This window comes from Melanostigma gelatinosum, assembly GCF_949748355.1.
Source record: "Melanostigma gelatinosum genome assembly, chromosome: 10".
In the NCBI taxonomy this organism is placed as follows: domain Eukaryota; kingdom Metazoa; phylum Chordata; class Actinopteri; order Perciformes; family Zoarcidae; genus Melanostigma; species Melanostigma gelatinosum.
The window spans coordinates 23,152,098-23,173,481 of record NC_136643.1 but is presented as its reverse complement, the minus strand read 5'-3'; the positions used below and the strand labels follow the sequence as shown (position 1 = coordinate 23,173,481).

The 21,384-nt window shown below is 44.4% G+C and overlaps 2 protein-coding genes across 2 annotated transcripts; one reads left to right on the top strand and one right to left on the bottom strand.

The window, feature by feature from the left end:
• Window positions 1-1,626: 1,626 nt before the first annotated feature.
• On the bottom strand, window positions 1,627-16,763 carry f5 (coagulation factor V; the record flags this gene model as incomplete). The annotated part of the gene is made up of 27 exons (XM_079277242.1): window positions 1,627-2,193; window positions 2,320-2,502; window positions 2,741-2,892; window positions 3,284-3,428; window positions 3,533-3,688; window positions 3,816-3,901; window positions 4,040-4,111; window positions 4,198-4,314; window positions 4,515-4,694; window positions 4,877-5,093; window positions 5,459-5,695; window positions 6,232-6,400; window positions 6,511-7,459; window positions 7,685-8,686; window positions 9,011-9,223; window positions 9,366-9,513; window positions 9,648-9,853; window positions 9,976-10,072; window positions 10,476-10,656; window positions 10,837-11,002; window positions 11,121-11,342; window positions 11,807-11,962; window positions 12,060-12,272; window positions 12,834-12,956; window positions 14,184-14,266; window positions 14,665-14,861; window positions 16,740-16,763. 27 exons carry the CDS (start codon window positions 16,761-16,763, stop codon window positions 2,047-2,049), a joined length of 5,841 nt encoding a protein of 1,946 aa, XP_079133368.1. The 3' UTR covers window positions 1,627-2,046.
• On the top strand, window positions 16,413-21,267 carry slc35a5 (solute carrier family 35 member A5). Its single transcript, XM_079276947.1, has 10 exons — window positions 16,413-16,497; window positions 17,254-17,410; window positions 17,572-17,670; window positions 17,760-17,893; window positions 18,227-18,294; window positions 18,579-18,767; window positions 18,898-19,098; window positions 19,186-19,313; window positions 19,417-19,685; window positions 20,139-21,267. Exons 2-10 carry the CDS (start codon window positions 17,284-17,286, stop codon window positions 20,205-20,207), a joined length of 1,284 nt encoding a protein of 427 aa, XP_079133073.1. The 5' UTR covers window positions 16,413-16,497; window positions 17,254-17,283; the 3' UTR covers window positions 20,208-21,267.
• The last annotated feature ends 117 nt before the right edge of the window (window positions 21,268-21,384 follow it).

Below are 21,384 nucleotides of genomic sequence, written 5' to 3'. Positions count from 1 at the left end.
GCGGTTGAAGTTACACTCCCCTGACGACTCCCTTATAAAAAAGCGTGTTTGTAAACAACTCCTGTGTCACTTGCCAGAGAGGTGTAATCCGGAGATATTAATAATCACGACCCAGTGCGTTTCATAACGGATCACCAGGCAGATCGGGACGGGACGAGACCCAGCTGACAGACAGATCTTTTAGGACTTGATACCAATGATATTGAAAATATGCGAATTGTTTTCATTATATTTACAGCAGTGGTGGAAAGGAAAAACACAGGATGCTCCTGTTTACAACTTTGAGGCGCCTGTACTTTGCTTGAAAAAAAAGTGATCTGCTTAAAAACATACAGTGTTCGAGGTTTAACTACCCAACAGTGCAGAAAAGCTTGACCATGGCAGAATAAAACTTCATGACAGTCACTGACATTCCACTTCACGAGGAGTACTTTTTGCTTCTATTCTGTCGCTCTGGAATGTGAGGGATGTGTCGTTTTTTACATTATGTAAAGGATCTGAATATTTCTTCATTAATATTTGACATATGTTTAACATGGGGCCCCGGCCTCAGGAAGTAATGATTTCACAATAATTGATGTTTTTCAGTCGCATATTTGTACAGGAGCCAAAAAAAACGAGATTTCACATGCTTTTATTATCTTAAGATTGATGAGCCTTTGAATACACTTAGAAGTAAGTTCATATATTTTAAAAGCACAATATTTGTATTTATATTTAGGTTACATGCCACATTTTAAACTCATAATCTAAGAACTGCACTGTACTCAGACCGGACCTTGAAGGTCTGAAGTCATTTGGATCCGTACGTGATCTCCACTGATGTTACCAGGTGGAGGTCAACCACACAAAACTTTATCACGCAGCATGAAAATATTTTGTCCAGGGCTGCAAAGCTTCAGCAAAGATGAAGCTGGAGCGACATCTGGTGGTGTGCTGTCATAACTGCAATCAATCGGATGTTTTGAACCTTTGGTGTAGTCATGCCTTGTTGGGAACAAAGCTTGACAGTCAACCCATTTGATTTTTTCTGACCTTTCAACCGTCATCAGCATGCGTGGTACAGTGGAAATATCTGACACAAGTAAGTAAGTGGACCTACAGTTGAGATTGTTTTGCATCGCGGTCAGAGAGCCTATATTTACAGCATGTCCTTTCCTCTCCCATCAGCTGCTTCCAAACAAGAACTTTCTTCATCCCGAGAAAGTCTTCTCAGACGTGGGTCGACAGTTTCCCCAGAGCCCCAGACAGCCAGTTGTCCAATAAAGATCTCCGTGAGTTCATTTGTCTTCACACATCAGTAGCACGCACGACGGCCACGCTGGGACTTTCACACCTCCGGTGCCCAGTTTAACATGATCAGCAAATGGGTAAACATGCCATGTGTCTGCAGCTGCACGTGTCTGTTGACTCTGGAGGCCCTTAGCTGCTGCTTAACGAGGGGCCTGGCATCGGCGGAGGTGCCGAAAGTGACACCTTCGAGACACCACGAGAAGATATCGGTGTTACTCGTAAGTGGGACACTAAGTCAAACAGAATCCACTCATTCATGTCTTGATACCTCGCAAAGCAGGACACCGAAAAGTAAGAATTGTAATCATATTTATTCAAAAATAAATGACATGATCTCTACTTACATATTTACATTCATTCGTTGTCATTTGTGAGGGACAGAATGCCATAGAACAGCTTGGAATTAGAAAATACATCAAACTATTGACAAAAGGGTTAAGATTACTCATACGTATTTCACTTACCGATGAGTTTTATATTTCATTTTAACGAGGCATCTATTTGCTTTGATAAAACACTACACTTTGCACATCGTATGAGTTTTGGCTTGAGCAGTAGATGCAATTATGTTCTTGTTTTTTGCTGCACACGAGGGCTGTGATATGTTTATGCATGTAGTATCCTCTATACATGTTCCTATGTGTGGGAATGGATGTGTAAATGTCTGGGCGAACACTACATGTGTGTTTTTACTTACATGTGCATGGTTGATTTGACCCTTCATCATTATGCGTGTATCTGTGTGTATCTGTGTCACTCAAATTCACAGCCCAGCAGTTCTATTCTCATGGTGATGGAGTTATACCAGCTTCTGGGGATGATTCGGATGAAGCGGGAGAAAATAGGAGGGTAGATGTAGTTCTTCACGTGGTCGTTGTTATTTGTATTTCCCAAGAAAGTCTGGATTTGGCGAGAGAGAGAGGAAGACATAGTTTAGAAACTCTTCACCATTGCTGTCAAATGTAACGCCAGTCACCCGGGGAACTGGTTCATTGAATTACAGTTTGTGATTTTGCCACCGGTCACCTTGAAAGGGACGCTCTCATCATCTGTGTACTGCCTCCAGTGAATGCCATTGTTGCTGTACTGCAGAGTGTAGGACATGACGTACATCTCTTTCCCCAGAGACTTGGCTCCCTGTGTTATGATACCTGTGATCTTCTTGATTTGGGGCAGCTCCACCTGAAGCCACTGGTTCATGTCACGATTCTGTGGGGGGGGGGAGAGAGAAAAGCGTTGACTTGTAGGTCGGTAGGTGCACGCATTTATAAACTACCAAAGACATTTCTGTGCTATTTAATTCACAGTTCACACATTTTCAAGGGTTTTCGGAGGCCGCGGGGGTGTGAATGTTGCTAGCAGGTCACTCAGAGACATTCTACCTGATGCTCACTTTAAATTTGAATGCCTTAATTTCGACCTGTCATGTCGGTATTCGGGTTTGTACCTTGGCCTGCCATGCATTGATGGCGCCCTGTTTGTTGAGGCGTGCAAGAGAAGGTTTCCAGGGTCCGGAGTACCAGCTGGAGGCTGAGGTGCTGGCTGTGATGAGATGGTCTTCAATCAGTCTGCTCTCCACCCCCAGAGGCACCGAGCAGCCTGAGGCAGGAGATCAGAAATGTCACATTTACAGGAACAGGAAAAAATGAATGGAGGATGTGCAGAGCAAATATGGCGAAATGTTTTGAGGAGTTAATTAACTGGAAACATGCGCTATTTACACCACATTTTGCAACATAATATGCAGCTCACTAAACTTCATGCAATTTGGAAAATGTATTTGCAAATTTGGCAAAAAGAAAATGACACTGTATAAAAAAGAAGGAAAAAAAGCTCGTTGTGTGGCTGGTGAACAACGGACGAAATCAAGAATGTGTGAAATAAATATATTGAGGCTCAGGAGAAACTTTGCCACTTTGCGTCGTCGATTTTGCATATTTCGTGAATTTGAAAAAAACAGATTCCTCGTCGTCGTACAGTAACATCATACCATCAAGCTCACAGCCGTAGAACTCCATGCGGACTGTGGCCTTGTTGTACCAGTCGATGGGGTGTAGCCTGATGAACCGTCCAATCACAGGAGGAAAGAAGGTGTTTCTTTTTGTCTCAAAGGCTTCCTGGTTCCCAGTGAATACCTGGTCAAAGAGGGAGAGACAGAGTGAAGCAAAATGGCGATCACACACTTCTCCCTCAGTTTGTAGCTGTATGCGTTGATCAAAAGTGACCAAACTTCTCCCACCTTCCTGAGGTCCCTGCTGTCGCCCTTATAGAAGATCCACTTCCGGCGGTCGGTGCTGTAGGAGATAGAGTACTTGACCACAAACTGGGTTTGGAACAGCTGCCTGGCTCCCTGCGTGGCCACCTGGCTGAGCACAACTGGCCTCTGGAAGTCCACCTGTACAAGGAAGATACATAAGGCACTGCGCTGTCTTCACATAGCAAGCAAGTGCACAGATGCAAACATACTCAAATACACACACACACACACACACACACACTCTTATAACACAGACAACACATACCTGAATCCAGCTCTTGTTCTGCTCTGTGCTCCATGCGTTGAATTTACCGTTATTGTTCAATCTGGCAAGATGGGGCTCCCAGTATCCTTCAAAGATGGAAATGTTGTCATTCCTCTTGTGCCATGAAGTTTACAGCAATAATTTCACAAGTCATTGTGAGAGTTTGCAGTAGGACTACAGTGCATTTATTGCCAATACAGTTGGGTTCACACAGATTTGGCTACCTCGAGTGTTGGTTGCTGTGATCTGGTCGTCTTTCACGCTGCCGGATTCTAAGCCCAGCGGGCGGTAGCAGTCTTGGAGGAGACAAGCAACATGTCAATTTTAAAACAAAGCTGAAAGAGTATCTTTAAATGCTGCAGAGCTGCTCAGCTGTTTGTACCGTTATCCAGAACCAGAAAGAGGGTCTGCATGCCCTTCTGTTGGTTGAAACCAACTTCTGTCTCCAGCTGCCACAGGCCAGGTTTGGATGGGTACATCTCCAGAGTGGCAAAGCTCCCTGCAAAGACAGTTTCAGTAACTACGTTGAAACATGCGTGCCTCTGCTACGTTGTTGACATCAAATATAGACGATAGCTAGTCTCCGTGTTACAGTTTTAAAGGGTATCGTCGATCTAAATACTGTAAACTCCCATTCAAAAAAAGAAGCACAAAAGCAGCAGAAGGTGTTCCTGAACAAACAGACATGATGTCGCTCACCAGGCAGCAGTGGGTAGACGGCCTGTCTGTAGCTGGTCATCTTCTTGTGGATGAACGTCTGTCCGTGGAAGTGGACGCTCTGAAAGTCTTTGGGAGAACCCATGTTGATCAGGTACCAGCACACCAGCTGGTTGGTGTACATCCTCAGGCCCTTCAGGTTGTGTATGATGCCATTGATGGCTTGGGAAACATCAGGGAAAAATACATTTTTATCATTTTGGTCAGGGGATGTTTTCTTCTGTAGCTGATAAGTCTTGGATGCATGGAAGAAAACTTATTGGAACTTTGACATGATATTATTAACAGTGCATGTAGTATGTATGTATTATATCATTTAATCCAGGCTAGTTGAAGGTACTTACAGTGGAATTTGAGGTTCTCCTTTAAATTGTGGTCCATAGCTCTCCTTCGGTTCTTCCTTTGCATCATCTCGTGGTTCTCCTCGTAGTACCAGCTCTGCGACTCATCGAAGGTCATGAAAAGCAGCGTGAACTCCCTCATGTCCGGTTCGTTCTTGTCCAGGGTGCCCTCTCGACACACCACCAAAGGCCCAATCAAGCCAGTGTGGATATCCCTTTCCTGAGAGATAGATATATAAGGTTTAATATTGGTTCTAAAAAAACTGTGAGAACATTCCACCACGCTCAACCCAAACAAAAATACCGCTTTGGCACTTTTGCACAGATCATTTTTTATGGTTTGGATTCTTTTTCGTCTCTGTATGAATGTCACGTCTATCTGTAACTCAGTGTCATATTGCTGTGTATATAAAGGTTGAATAATAATAATAATGTAATCATGTTGTTATGCTGCCACTAGGGGGTGCCACAGTCAGAGACTGGAATTCGAAACACAGTGGCTTTAATTTGTATTTGTAAAAAGCATTTCTACATACGAAACTTATCTCGAGTTAAAACACGGTCTACAACGGAAAGATTACTCACAGGATTGACACCTGAATAGTAGGCCCAAGTCCGACAGTGAGACTCGTCTGCAACTGGCCCAACCGAGGCAGGAACCTTCCATATATATGTGAAGGTGGTATTGGGCTGAACCTCATTGTCATATTTATACCAGTACTTAGAGCCATCCTCATAGGACAGACCCTCGGTCTGCTTGGTATAGGAAACCCCATTTGGGTGTAAGGAGTACGGACGGTTGGCTTTGTTCCTAAACAGCACCTACAAGAGAAAAAGGCACATTAGGGCTTTAAAGGAATATTTACATCATTTGGAAAATTTGCAAATTCATTTTCTCGCAGAGAGTTAGCTGAAGAGATTGATATGGTTAGCTTAGATTAGCAGGGGGACAGCTAGCCCCCTGCAGGAAGATACTATTGCAGAATAAAAAGAAGTCCGGCACAAAAGTTGTCGTTTTTACATCTTGGGTTTTTGCACGGTTCAAACTATTGAGATTTAACAAGTTAATCAGTACATTTAAAAGACGCTGCAGGACAGATTTTGTTACCTTTGGACGGAGCGTGGCGAGCCATTCCCCCTGTTTTCAGACTTTGCGCTAAGCTAAGCTAAGCTAACTGGCTATTAACAGCTAACGATATTAATCTTAATCTTATTTAACATTTGGAAAGACAGCAAATCATGTCAAACTATTGTGTTTTACATAAAGCAACAATCAGACAGTGAATTCTTCACACAAAGAATATGGTCAAATGCGAGATCCCAGAAGAGCTGTTCAGATTATGGCTTGGCCGTCTTACCATGATGCTTTGTCCAACCTCCGCCTTGATGACAGGTCCCAGGATGCCGAGATGCTCATCCATCTCTCCACGGATGTCAGGTGTGCTGAAGCTGCTGTCCATGTACCCTCGGAAAACCACCTTGGTGAACTGAGTTTCTCTGCTGTTTCGTTGCGACTTGTCTTGTCTCCTGCGGCGATAACAGGACCTTATTTCAGCTTTGCGTGCATATAGATGTATACCTGCTGTGTCTGTTAAAATGTCACCTGAGCTTTTTCTCACTGCTATTTCTGAGCTTACCTCTGTCCGTAGCCGCAATAGTCCCACTCGACCTCCTCTGCAGCGATGAAATAAGTCTTGACATTCGGGCCTGAGAGTTTTAAGTAGTATTTGGCGGTGTCGTCCAGGTTTAGCTTCTTGATGTCGTCATGATCGCTGTAGGGGTCCATGTAGGTCACATACTCGTATTCATTTGCGTTCACATTGTCCAGCTCTGGGTCTAGATGATCTGGTTCGTCCCCAGGAAGGTACAGCTCGTAGTCACTGAAATCGGGCCGGGGCACGCCGATGACGATGGGCATGTTGATGAGGTCCATCTCATCGTGGACGGGCTGCGGTGAAAGAGGTCGTGCCCCGCGCGGGGTCATGTCTGGATTGAACCCTCGAGGAGAGAACGGTTGGCCACTCCTGGACTGAGGCTTCAATTCCTTCCTCTTCTTCGTTTTCATGCCTTCGCCCTTGTTGGGCCATTGTCGGAGGTTCACCCTCCTGGTCTTCTTTTTCGGGGTTGGCGTTGTATGAGGGGCTTCTCGCTCAAAATATTTCATCATGTCGTCGGAAATCTCCGCGGTTTCCATTTGGTGAGTTCCCTCATAAGTCCAGTTGTGCCCCTGCGTTTCAACGGAGGTGGTTTTTATCACCTCTGTTTGGTTTTGTGAAAGGAAGATCAGCACTTCTTCATTGATGTCTGAGGCACTTAGCTCCTCCGAATCGCTCTTTCTTTCTGCATCGCTGGAGAGGGACAGATCAGTCTCATTGGAGACACTTTCTAAAGAGGATGTGCAGTTCAACTCACCAAGATGAGCTGTGAGATTCTCCCTCCTCTCTGAACTGATCTCCAATGATGCATTTGATCCGGACACACTCGCTGTGAGATTCTGTGAGCGCCCAGTTTCGAGCGGAGCGTGTGTTACATTTCCAAGGCTGGAATTGGCTGGAATAGTCACAATGTCAGTTGAATTCATTTGAACTACGAATGAACTCAAATAGTCTGCTGCGGCAATCAGGGAGTCATTGTCACTGGTTGTGTTGCCTGTGCTCTCCACCTCTAAGATTGTAAAGTTGCTCCTGTCTGTGCTGCTGGTGTTAACCTCTCCAACATCAGCCGTCGGAGTAGACGACGAACGGTTTGTTTCATCTGCCGACACGTTAACATGGTTAGCTGCTGTGTTATTCTCATCTTCCTCTGTTGCACTGTGTGACAGAGATGTGGCGTTGCCCTCGAGTGTACTGTGGAGACTGTTGGTGCTGGTATTGGTCAGCGGCTCAGAATAAAAAAACACGTCCCCTCTGGTGAGTCTCTCCTCGGAGTCCTCCGCCAACATCATGCCCACAGAAGTCTGGTTATCACCAGTCAGGGTTACGTTCATTCCGTCAGTCTCCATGACGGAACTTGAATTTCCTCTTGAAGTTTCCGTAAGATTGGCCGTTTCTTGTAACGTCACCGTAAGATTGGTAATCTCTGTTGATACATTTGTAACCGTTGATAACACCGTAGCATCGTGCACTGTTGTGTTCTTTGTGTCAGACACTGTAGCATTATCAACACTGGAGACTACAAACACACTGCTGTTTGTAGTTACGCCGTCACTCTTTGGTAATATATCTGGGCTACAAACAACAGTCGTGTTCACGGTAGAATTGCCAAACGTTGATGGTGTACTAGTGTTCTGCACATGTGTTGTGTTCTCACTGATGCTTTGGTTCAGCAAACTAACTGCAGTAAGGTTCAGTCCATCCACCTCTGTCCAAATTGAAAATAATGTCTCATTTGGTGCATTTGGCTTCGGAATCGAGGTCCGACTTTTATTCTTCGTCTCCTTGAAATTCAGGGTGATTTCCGTACCTCCATCGGGCACGTCAACAGCATCATAGTCGAGGAAAGAGAGGTCCAGCTGCTCCGCATCTGATTTACCAGATTGGTTCTTCAGAGACCTGAGACCTAATTCGTCTGCAAACTTGTCTGTGTAATAGTCTGGCTCCGTTGGTGTCTTTGTTGCAGGTTTTGGCTTCTCCTCTTCCTTCTTGATGTCAGCCAAGCTCAGAGGGTTCCACACTGTAAATTCTTTGAGCGCTGCTGGATCGTCGTAGTCGGTGTACTCGTACTGGTGGTCACGATAGCACTCGACATCCTGAAACTTTACGCGCTCTCCTTTGGTTGTCTCATGGGAATTCAGGGAAGCCATGAGCCAGACACCTGGTTCAAGAGGGCCATAAAAAAACTCATCAATGAAAACCTAAGCAGTTGTCACTTTACATCTGCAAAATCATCTCTATATATTTACATACGGTGGCTCTGAGTGCTCAACACAAGCAAATTAAGAAAAATGTTATTTCCGATTTGAGGAAACATGCGCACGACTTAGAATAAGCTGCTGCAAATGCCGAAACGCACTGCGAGAAGCTTACAACACAACGGAAACTGTTGATATTTTCTACAGTTGAAAGTATCCCTACAGATGACATATTTGGATACATAATCCCGAATTTGACATGAAATGCATTGTAAGCCCTGACAGACCAATGTTGTCCATCTTCATAGTTATGGTCTCTCCGCTCATCGGGTAGAGGCTGAGGAAGTCCTCTGTCCGCCCGTTCAGCTCAAACGTGTGGCCGTAGAAAGTAACTGTCTGGATGTAGTCTTGCGCTCCAATGCTGGACACGTGCCACGTCACGATCTCACCGTTGCAGAAGCCCAGGGGCGGGCCGCTCTCGAACACGTAGCCGTTAATTGCTGTGAGGAAATACATCACGTGACGGTCAGTCGTCTGACAGCAAGCTGAAGGCCACGCAGTTAGATGGGTGAACCAATAATGCAGTGAATATATATCGTGTCGTTTTGAATTAGCTTTTATTCGATTATGGCAAAAACTTACTGTGCATGACGTTGGACTTATAAAAGTCCGGGTCTGCCTTGTTAACTTTGGATCGCTCGCAATATTGGCGGATGTTGTCATCCACGTACCAGCTCTTGTTCTCATCGAACACAGTCAAGATTGCATGCTGCTCCTTGTCTGCTTTCAGCTGGAGAAACAAACCAAAATAATAGTTTTGATTGTTACATTTTTCATTTCTACAGTTTTCTCTTTCAACATATGTAGCCGTGCCCCAGAGCCGTGCCGCTAGCGTGCCGAACAATGAACGCAGCATCTTTTTACCTGCACACCCCTGATATTGAGCGACTGGCTCTTGCAGATGAGGATTTGTCCGATCAGTCCTGAGGCGATGTCGCGCGGCGTGTCCACTGCGCTGTGGTACAGTCGTGTCAAACATCGAGAGTCCCCGTCAAAGGGCTCGTCCTCGTCGACCACCTTCCACGTGTAGGTGTGCGTCTCACCTGGCTGAACACCATGAGACTGGTTGCCTTGCGAAACACATGGAGATATACCTCATTCGTTATTTTTCATATGATGAAACCAGAGTGGATAATCCACTTTACCCAAGTGTTCAATCCACTTTGTTTTACTGTGAGGACAGATTTCGTACCTCCTGCTGGGTAGTTGACCCCCTCATCTGACTTCTCTATCGTCAGTCCATGTGGATAGATACTGTAGGGCCTGGAGGCCTTGTTCTTAAAAACAATCTGTAAACGGACAGGAGGATGAGTGAGGACACGCCGTCTGCAGACAGTGATAAATGCTCAGGCTTGATGACCCAAGTATTAGAGTGACACATGATCTGTGAGCTGGCTCTGTGCTCACGCTCACTGACTGTGAGGTTAAAGTGCTGTCTAGAGCAACAATTGAATGGCGTTCATAGCCATAGCAGATAAAAAGCATTGGAACTGGAGCCATTTTTATATGTAGTACGTTTCAATCTTAGGAGAAGTTATCATAAACACTTCATAATGAAGGAGAACATTTAAATGTTTCTTTATCCGATGCCTGTTTTTTAATTCAATTAAATACCGGTTTTATATCATTCAATATGCTGCATTAATGTCTAAATATTTGTCTGGCTTTTTGTCTTCGTCTCTGTGATCTCACCTTGACGATATCTCTGATTTGCGCTCTGATCACTGGGCCCAAGATCCCGAGCTCATTTTTCCTTTGCTTGGACTCCAACCTCTCGGTGAATGACTCGTTTGTGTACAGCGTGTACACCGCCTTCTTGTACTTCCCACCGATGCGTGTTGCTGACTGCCTCAGGTACTGGAACTTGAAGTCCCTGCACATCAGAGGAGTTATTCCATTTTGAGACATTGATATAATTTCCATAATAAGAACAAGAACATTTAGAACACTGCTCTTCAAGCTGTGGGGGCCCCGGTGTAGTTAATCAGCGCAAAACTGCCCTTCAAGTTGAACTAGAGCTTAAAGAGTTGAGAGATTTGTAAATGCTGCTTACCCGTCAATGTGTTCTTGCATATTAGGTGCATAGTCCCAGATGATTTCCTCAGCAGCTATGTAGTACGTCCACACCCTGCTGTGTCGTTGTTGTTCGATGGTCATCCTTCGCTGCGGCGCTTTGAAGCCGTCACACTTTTTCACATCCACGAAACCATGCATGCCAGCTGCAACGGCAGAGACACATTTTATTTTTTCTTGTAAATTCTGTTACATTGGTGAACGCTATCCATGTCTGTGGCGGACGATTGATCTATTTCATCTCCTGAGTAGAGAAGCACGTACCCTCCATGTGCTTGATGGTGTGGGAGGAGAGCAGCCAGCGGCCTGCGTGGAGAGCCACCATGCTGGCGGTGGCGGTGGAGCCGCTGATGAGGCCCACCGATGACACTTTATGCCCCGTCTGCTGCAGCACCTGGCCGTTCATGTGCACTGAGAATACCTCGGGCTCTGAGCTCATACCCACCAGATGCAGGCTCACAGAGGCGTAGGCACACACACTCACATCTGGACAGAGGAGAGGATGCTGTCGGTCACTTTGTGTCATTTTTCCCTCAACTGTTTTGTTTACGCAGGACATCTAGCGAATGTAATTTCACTGACCGTGACGTGTACCATCTATTTTCTCACTTTTATTATTGAGTAAATTTTTTATTAAAAAATAATCTAGAGATGATGAAAATATAATGTGTGTTCAGGGCTCATACATATCAAACTAAAAAGGACTGGCCTGAGTTTAAGTCATCAGTGTGTTTGCAGTCAGTTTGTCAGTGTGAAGCATCGGTTGTTATGGCTACTTGCAGTTTAAAATACCTTCCGCACTGACTTTGCACGGAGGTTTGTCTATTAACCAGAACTCTGTCTGATGTGTCATCTGCATATCGTGTTGTTAAAAAAATCACCAAGGAGACCTGAGCAACTGACTGCTCGCTCTCTAACTCAATGAGCGATAAACCACTGGACAGACTAACCAGGTAGCGATCCCATTGCGTATCCGTTGATGGTGTACTTCACGTGGTTGGCATTTTTGTTTGGTTCGTACTTGCTCTCCCTCTCATCAAAAACCCCAAAGAGGAACACATACTCCTGGTGGACGCCGACCTGCTGCCCCGACTCATCCAGACTGCCTGAGAGGGAAAATAAGAGAGAGATCCAAAATAACAGCAAATATATGGAGGTGCAATACTTTGTGATTTGAAACACAACCAACTTTTTGCTGCTTACCAGGCTTGCAGATGAGTAAAGTACCAATGAGGCCCGAGTTGTAGTCCTCGACAACATTTATGTGGGAGACGTAGGTGTAGGTGATACAGGTGGGGTCATTTGGCTGTGGAGAAACATCTGGTGTCACCTCCCAGTAGTAAACGTGCTCCGCGTTAGGCTTCACCACGTCGTCCTCTTTCTCTTTCTGTGACGTGTTGTCAAAGTAGTTGGCCCCTGCAAAAACAAACAAAGCGTTCACCGTGAATAAAAGCTATAAATATGGATTATGGATAAATAAAGAATCATGTTGGAATGGTCTAATAATGACATCCCATTGCCGAGCGAGGGGTCTAAGGAGATTATTGAATTTCCTCACAAAAAAAGATTTAATGAAGAATTTCCTACAAGCTGTTCTTGAATTTCAAATGACTCTGCTCTTTGACTTTTGCATGAAGAGCAAATTAAAAAGCGCTGACCGGTAATGTCAATTTCCTACAACCAAAATGTCAATCATCTCCTGTTACTGGACGCAGACAGTGATTTCCTATCAGGCGTCGTAATGCTTCCTGTTGGACTTCAGTACAGTCTCCTCTGATAATCTCCCTGTCCTGGTTAATATTTTAGAAAAAGACAAACAAGGTTGTTTGTTGTGTCGGCTAATCTTGTGTAAACATGGGAATGAGCAACATCATGAGCACAGTGACCCGTACAGACAGGACTGAGAGTCTTGCTGCTGTCTGCGGGGTTTTGCCACAGCTGTCACATTCATCTGCAGCTGGGTTAACAAGCACCCACCCTCCGACTGTTTGCCATAAGACACCCCGTGTGGGTGGATGCTGTGCGGTCCGGTGGCCATGTTTCGGAACGTGACGACAATTGTCTCGTTCTCCTGAGCCCTCAGCGTGGGTCCGAGCAGACCTGCGGAGAAAAGACACTTTTTGGTATTTCATCACGACACAACGGGGACGTAAAGTCACACCGACTCATAACTGAAATACGATTTCACTATTGGCCCATTGTTATGGTATCTTACTTACACTCTCCTAGAAAGGAAATAATACACAACTGTTATTTTCTAGGAAAGCAAAATGCTCTTTGGTACTAATTATAAGGGAAATTGAGAAAGTATTCATTTGGGACGGTTGTTAAAGAGGCAGTGGTTGAAAGAAAATAGTTCCTCAAGGTTTGTGGTTTATCTTAAGAGTAACCAGGTCATGATTTCTGGAAAGAAACATCGCTGTTGACTTTTTAAAATGTATTTATTTATTTCTTTTTTTGCCGCTTTGAGCGCCACAAGCCGCCATTTAGCCCCATTCTATTTGATAGAAGGCAGACAGCTCTACGGCTGACACCTCCAAAACTAGGCAACTCACACAAAAACAATGTGGTTAATAGCACTTTGGGTAAGAAGAAAAAGAATATTTTAGATTGCGGGGTGAACTGCCCCTTTAAGTGCCTGCTGATTCATTACGGTTTGTAAGAATAGCAGGAAGTGAAACAGTGGTTACATTGAGTCAGAATCTTTACTGACATTTTAAACAATTTCACAATTCTTTCTGGGAAATTCATCAAAATTGCAAGCTGCTTATAATTCACTAACTGTTCTACATCCATGGGGACACATTAAAGGAGCAAACACGCCCAACGAAATGCAGGCTCCTCGTGCCTGAAGAGCATTTTAGTCTCTCTATGAACCCTTCATCCAAAAGATATTCCCCCATTCGGTGGTTTAATTACAGTGGTGGAGAGCGCTTTCCTGACAAGTCTCTACAAAATCTCCCATTGGTGTTAATTTGGATTGAGATCTGGTGACAAAGAAGGCCATAATATAATTCACATCATTTACGTGCTCAACACACGGTTCAGTGAAACCTGGTGCCCTGCTGTTTTGTTTCTACGCTCACTTATTCAGGTTTATCCTTTAGTTTCTCATTCATCTGTATAATCTGTCTACAATTACTCTGTTATTTTGTGTTATTATATACTCAAATAAATGTACCAGTTCAACACATTGAAATTGTCACACTAATTAGCACTTAAGGACAGTTTGGGAACAGTCATGTACATATAAATTTGTTTCTGGTAAATGATTAGGAAATGAAAGTTTCTATTAGATTTTAGGAGAAGCGTTTCTTAGCAGTTTACCTAACCAGGAGGGATGAGTCTTAGCCTGTCGGAAGTCTTTGTCATACTCCCGAAAGACCACTTTCTTATAGGTGGGACCAAACCTAAGGAATTCAAGAAAAACACAAAGTCTCAATCAGCACACAAGGAAAACACATGTTCACACCAGCAGCACAGCCTATCAACAAGATATGGACTTTAAATACGAAGGCACAAGCTTCCTTACATGTTGCAACTAAAGTGTGTCTATATGTATGTGTGTGTGTGTCTGACACTATCATAGGATGAATAACAGGCTTCCAGAGAGATGAAACAAGGACACACTGGACTGTTTTCACGCGGCACACACAACTGCAATAACAGAAACCGAGTTAGACGTCTCAGATAAGCTCAGGTGGACGGAATTCAAATAATATTAATAAGACAAAAATACAATCCAAAATAATAAAATTAGAGCAATTCAACACCAGCTGCATGTCTAATTCTGTAACCAGTACCCTACCCGTGTGTGTCATTGCCAGAGTAGTTCCAGTCTATCTCCACAGCAGCGATGTAATAGTGTCTCTCCTTGGGCTGCTGCTGGTCGGCTTTGACATGTAGGACGGTCAGAAGAACCGGGACAGACAGGAGACACCAAGCTCCAGTCCAGGAACAGAGCCTCATATCTGGGATTAATCCTCCAGGTGAAACCGGTCTGCTCTACAAAGTGAAGAAGCTGTGATCTGACAGAGAGGTCCGGCTCCGTGCTTTATCTGTGACTGACACAAACATGCGCTTTTAAACATTATGTCCCAGGGCAATGAACTGTGTCTCTGCATATTTCTCTCTCTCTCTCTCTCTCTCTCTCTCTCTCTCTCTCTCTCTCTCTCTCTCTCTCTCCCTGTCTCTTGGAATTGAAACCTCATGTGTGTTGCTGTGAGTCATCCCTGAGGGGTGTGCTTCTTCCCATCATCTCCAAAAAAGCACAACCATGTCAATAACAGTGAACGTTTCTCCAACCTCAAAATGTCCCGGGAAATCATCTGGTGAAAAACACGCCATAACTCAAGAAACTGTACGTGTGACAGGTGGAGACAAACCAATCACAATGTAATATAAACATCTCAGCGTTCATCATTTCATCATTAGCACATATCGAAACTGTTGTAAGTTACTCGCTTAACTTTTTCCATTCAGAACTATTGCTAATGTTAAGAACACCTCTCCTTTAGAAGTCGGTAAAGCACAGATTCATCACCGCTCAACCTAATTATTGCAATTGTTGTTATGATTATTAATAAAGACGCGTTACCTCCACCCTTGATTTTGACAGGAGTAAAAACACAGCCGTGCTGTCTTCAGTGGGTCGAAAGTCAAAAGTCTCTTGGACCTCTGAACCCACTGAAGAAGTCACTGTTTAATTAAAGCTGTGTTGTAATGTGCGACAATGTGGAGACAATTTTGACTACTTCGTGATGCAATACATTAATAAGTTCATCATGTGTTTTGGACATATTTGCACAACTACAGCCGTCAGACGAATATAGTGGACTGAAAAGTACAATAGTTGTCGCTCAATACTAGTAAAGAAGAAGTAGAAAGTATAGCAGAAAATTGAAATTTTCAAGTTAAGTGCAGGCAACTTTTTTTATTTTACAGTACTGAGTATATTGTAGTTACAAGTACATTTACTCAAGTACTGCTCTAAAATAGGCTTATAATTTTCAGGTACTTGATTTTATGCAGAATTATACTTCTACTCTACTAAATATTGAAAGCCATGTTGTAGTTTTTACTAATACAAAATAAATCAACAATTCAATTGTTATGTATTATAATATATTAACTTACCCAGCAGTACATACAGTTATTAAAATGAGTCCCAGCTTTACAACATTAAAGTGATGATAATGCATCACTAATTACAATTCAGTAATATTCTTAAGCCACTGTGCATAAGGAATACTTTTATTTTTGGTACTTTAGGTATGCCTTGATGCTAATACTTTTGGACTTTTACTTCAGTAAAACTTTGACTTGTAAAATGTTTGCATTGTAGTATTGCTCCAAATATCTAAATACTTCTTCAACCAGTGGTTTTGTATGCTGTAGATGTACTTTCCCCTCTCTGGACCACCACAAAGTATTCAGCCGTATACATCGGTTGAGGAGCCATCATTGTGGTACTACATAAAAGTATACAGCAACAGACCTTCTCAAGTGGGGACAACCAGATAGTGCGCGCACATCTGACTCATACAGTCGGTACAGTATGACGCGAGTGCCAGCACGCATGCGCGGATTAACCAGGAAGAGCAACAGTGCAGCTATGTCTCGGAAGAAAGAGGAATAATAAGTAAGTAGCACCTACGACTGGTTTCTTTTTCACGTTATTCACGATTTCCTCAGAAAAATACACGAAAGAACGTTTAAAATAAAACGCGTGTTGCTTTTCTTGAAGGTCTTTGTTTGCAGCAACACGACGGTTGTTGTGAAGAGCATGCTAGCTCTTCACACTTACTGGTTCAATTCAACGTGTGAGCGAGACTCACTTAACGTCTCTCGCTTGCTATTATTTTGTATTATACCTTTAAATACCCGATCCAACTTCTCAGAGCCCATGTCGACGTGTTCAAACTGTTTGTTTTGTCTGACTAACGGTCCAAACTGCAGAATATATACTGCCATCTTACTATTCGGCTGGGAGCTTAGTGTTTACAGTAACGGTGTTAAATATAATGCAGACCTCTGCTGTAACTGATGTGCCTGGTTGCTGCTGTTGTTTATGGCTGAACCTCCATCAGAAGAGGGGGGGTAATCTGTGGTGTTTTCTGACGGATAGAGAGGACGAGTCAGCGCTCGAGGATGTGAAATGTTCCACTAATTTCCACATTCTGATCTTTTTTTTTACAGTCAAGTGTGATGGAGTTATTAAGTTTCCGTGTCTAAGAATACATAAACAAGGCTACACACATTCATTGGTAACAGCCCATGATTAAACAGCTTATAACCCGATGTCCATCCCATTATTCTATTGCAATGAGGATTCTGAGACTACTGGGCACCAGTTTGATACGAGCACTGTGTGTCTCTGTGTTCTGTGTTTGAACAGGTTTGACTGCATTCAGATCCGGTCCTAGCCATGGTGCGCTGCCAATCCTGCGCCAGGCTGTGCTCCCGCTCCTCGGCCTACACTCTGGCCCTCGGCCTGGGCTTCGTAACTTTGGGGACCAGTCGCATCCTGCTGCTCAAATTCTCTGCCAATGCTGGTGACTGACGGCCATTACTTTCACAGAGATGTGATATTACTGTGACGTGATGCGCTTGCCTTCTAGCCAGCACACACTTGAATATCATGTCATAAAACGGTTTTAATGTTTTTAATGTGACATTAGTTGACGGCGTCTCTTTGTTTGTGCTCAATTTGCAGAGAACAAGTATGACTTCCTCCCTGCATCGGTCAATCTACTTGCTGAGTTACTCAAACTGCTCTTCTGTCTGGCCATGTCAGTTCGGGTCATAGTCAAAGGTACACATTAAAGTCCCAGCTGTGTGTGTGTGTGTGTGTGTGTGTGTGTGATGGGATGTTTATTTGCTCTTTTGGTCTTGTCTCTTCAGAGGGTCGATCATGCAGAGATCTTGGCTTTTCCTCCAGCTCCTCCTTCCTCAATTCCCTGAAGTGGGCTGTCCCTGCTTTCCTCTACTTCCTAGACAACCTCATCATCTTCTACGTGATGACTTACCTGCAGCCTGTTAGTTAACACTTCAATATCTATTCACACGACCACGACCTGAGGGAAACATTGTGTGTGTTGGCTTTACATCTGGGCTTCTGGAGACAATTCCGGTGCATTAATTCCAGTTATTTAACCATCATTAACATGCAAACCACAGCTTATTGGTAACTCTTTGCAAACCTCTTATAACTTCTGTGACATAACATAATCTCAATGTGGATTTAACCCTTTCATATCACACCAGCTTCGACTGAATGTCCTGTACGAAGACTTGGTGTTTGGTTGTGATGTTTGGCTATCACTCTGCTGTTTTGTCTCTAAACCAGCTGTTCCTCCTCGTGTCCCCAGGCCATGGCAGTGTTGTTCTCCAACTTTGTCATCCTGACCACAGCAGTACTCTTCAGACTTGTTCTGAAGTAAGTGGCTCAATTCACCGCCCTGTAATGTTTTGTTCTTCAGTGTGATAGTGTGTGTGTTTGACTGATGAGAGGGGATGAGTGTGCATCAGCTGATACATGCCCTGTTGATTCCCCCCCCCCCCTTTTCTTCAGGCCTGTTTAGAAGATACATCTTCTATTTAACCAAATATTTAAGGCAAAATAGCTGCTGGAAATGTTCTTTCTGTAGCTCAAAAGTTATATTTATACACAGTAGAACAACAAAGGAAACTAAAGTTTTAGTTCCTCACCTTTTCCTTCAGGAGGCGCCTGTCCTGGGTTCAGTGGGCAGCTTTATTTGTCCTCTTCCTGTCCATTGTTTCTTTGACGACGGGATCGGGGAGCAGCCAAAACGCCATCGCTCTGCCAGGTCTCCACTCAAACCCGCTCTCCACCCCCTCCAACTCCTGCCTTCTCTACACACAGCTGCTGGAGCAGATGAGGAACAGCAGGTCGCTGTCTTTCTTGTCATGGCCTGGTGCCTACATCAGTATTGATCATTCAACGAGAGTTAATGTCCGGCTCTATGATGTTTTGATTCCCCTTGTTCACATCTTTTCTACCCCCCCCCCCCCCACACAGTGCCAGTAAATCGTGGGTGTCGTCGCTGCCCGGGCAGGCCTGGAGGGACAGGGTGATGGAGAAGCTTCGCTCTCTGGGCGTGGGTCACATCCTGCTCGTCCTCCAGTGCTTCATCTCCGCCATGGCCAACATCTACAACGAGAAGATCCTCAAAGAAGGAGACCAGCTCACTGAGAGCATCTTCATCCAGAACAGTAAACTGTGAGAGGCGACTGATGCAGAACATAATAAGGCAGAAGACGCGTCGTTAAATTCAGTGCTCAAGTCCTTTGCGTCATGCTTTTGCAGGTATGCCTTTGGTGTGGTGTTCAACGGGCTGATCCTTTGGCTCGGCAGTGAGGCACGAGGCCTCACCGAGCACTGTGGCCTCCTCCACGGACATAATGTCTACTCCCTGTGTCTGGTGCTGGTCACTGGTGAGTGAACAGAGGATCAGTAACACGTCCTCATGCCTAACAACTCACTCTTCTGAGCTGCGGAGTTCTGAAAAACACTCTCTCTTCCCTGTGTTCTCCTCAGCTGCCCTGGGTTTATCTGTGGCCTTCATCTTAAAATTCAGAGACAACATGTTCCACGTGCTGACGGGCCAGATCACCACTGTTCTGGTTACCGCCTTCTCCCTCTTCCTCTTCGACTTCCGCCCCTCGCTGGAGTTCTTCCTCCAGGCTCCCACGGTCCTGCTGGCCATCTTCATCTACAACGCCAGCCGGCTCAAGGACTTGGAACACAGCCTGCAGCAGGAAAAACTGCGGGTCATCAACGGAGAGGTGTTCGAGAGGTCCAGAGGGGTAGGCAGCACACCGCCTGAAACACACAAATCTTCACTTGTCGCGTGCACGCGCTTTCCACCTCACCCACGTGTAAAGGCCCTTCCTCTCCGCCCACGCACATACCAAGCTCTCTGTGGGAAAGTTGGCTCTCATTTCTCTATAATGTCATTTCTTCAGTGCAGGAGGAAACCTGATTCCCTGCTGTGAAAACAGCATTCGGCCTCACGCGGGTGCATTACCTCACGTAATCTCGTTAGGTCATCGTAGTCTATTGGATGTTGAAAGAGGAAGCTGTTAAACGGAACCGATCTCTATGGGGGCCTCGCGAGGACACTGTCCTGGGGTTAGCAGGACTTTGAGGAAATGAACTTTAAAAAGTTAACGTTCGGTGATGATTCTCAGATGTCTGTCTGCGGGGTTGTCCTCCGTTCCGCATGCATTCTAAATGTTCTCTCGTGTTTTCTGTCGCAGGACGGCGAGGAGCTGGAGCTCCTGACAAAGCCCAACACAGACAGTGAATCCGAGGAAGAGTCGTTGTAGTGCCGGCTCTCTTGCGAGACGGAAGGTTTTCTTCTTCGCTGCTGCTGAATACGAAGCTGCAGTACAGACTCGTCCCGACGGTCGCCGATTTCATCTGTCAACGCTTTTATTTCAATGACTGTCTGCAGGTAAACGTGAACAATGGATTGTGTGATGAACTCTTGGATAACGAAGACTATTGTGTATATTTTGTGCCTGTCTATTTAGGAGTGCTGTCGTGCCTGTAATACATCAGCGTGTGGGATCATTAAGGCCTTCTAATGATTGCTGTTGTAGAAGAAGAAACCATTTTTATTGTCATATACACATACACGGAATTTGACGACTGCATTTGACCCTTCCCTGTATATAGGGAGCAGTGGGCTGCCATTGATCGGGGTGCTAGTATGTGCAGCTATTTGGTGATCGACGGGTTTAATGACCAGCGGCCGTACTTCACACGGTTTTATGATTGTATCAGGCTTTGTGCATGTTTTTGGTGTCGTTGTCAATCTATGGTTAATATTTAAACAATGTGAAAAACCGAAGCACCAGCACAAAATCACAAACTATAACTTCAGAAACACATTACCAGACAACAGGATCGATGTTTCCACTACAGTGTACAGAGCTTTCTCTTTTTCTGCTCACTCTGTGTTTTGTCTTAAACATGAACCAGAGCTACGAGCAGTTACAGAGTTCACACGTTTGGATGCCTGAACTTCTGAAAGCACAACAAAGGCTCTTGGTTCTCTTCATTGGCCTTGAACATTACTTTCTTTTGGTCATATGGAGGAATATTGATGTGGTTAAACTGTGAAATGCCATGAAATATATTTCTTTTAAGATTCCTCTTGTGTCACAAACCTGCTTTAATTTTGTGATGACAATTAAAATGTGTCGTGTGTTGATGAAGGATAAAGTCATATTGGGGAAAGGATGTGGATGAAGATAGACCTACTGAAGGGACCAGGAGGTTAAAAGCGTTTTTTCTACATATATTTTTCATTCCTACTGTATTACAGCACATGTTTTTTAATATCGGGTTGTACTTTATGTACCACTGTCAAACGGTCCCTTTCATCGTCTCAGTATAGGCCACTAGGAGGAGATGTAGCTTCAGAGATTCTTGCAATGCAGAAGTCTACACTGACACTTTGAGCATTGACGGTACTGTCCAGAAAGCCAGCCAAAGACC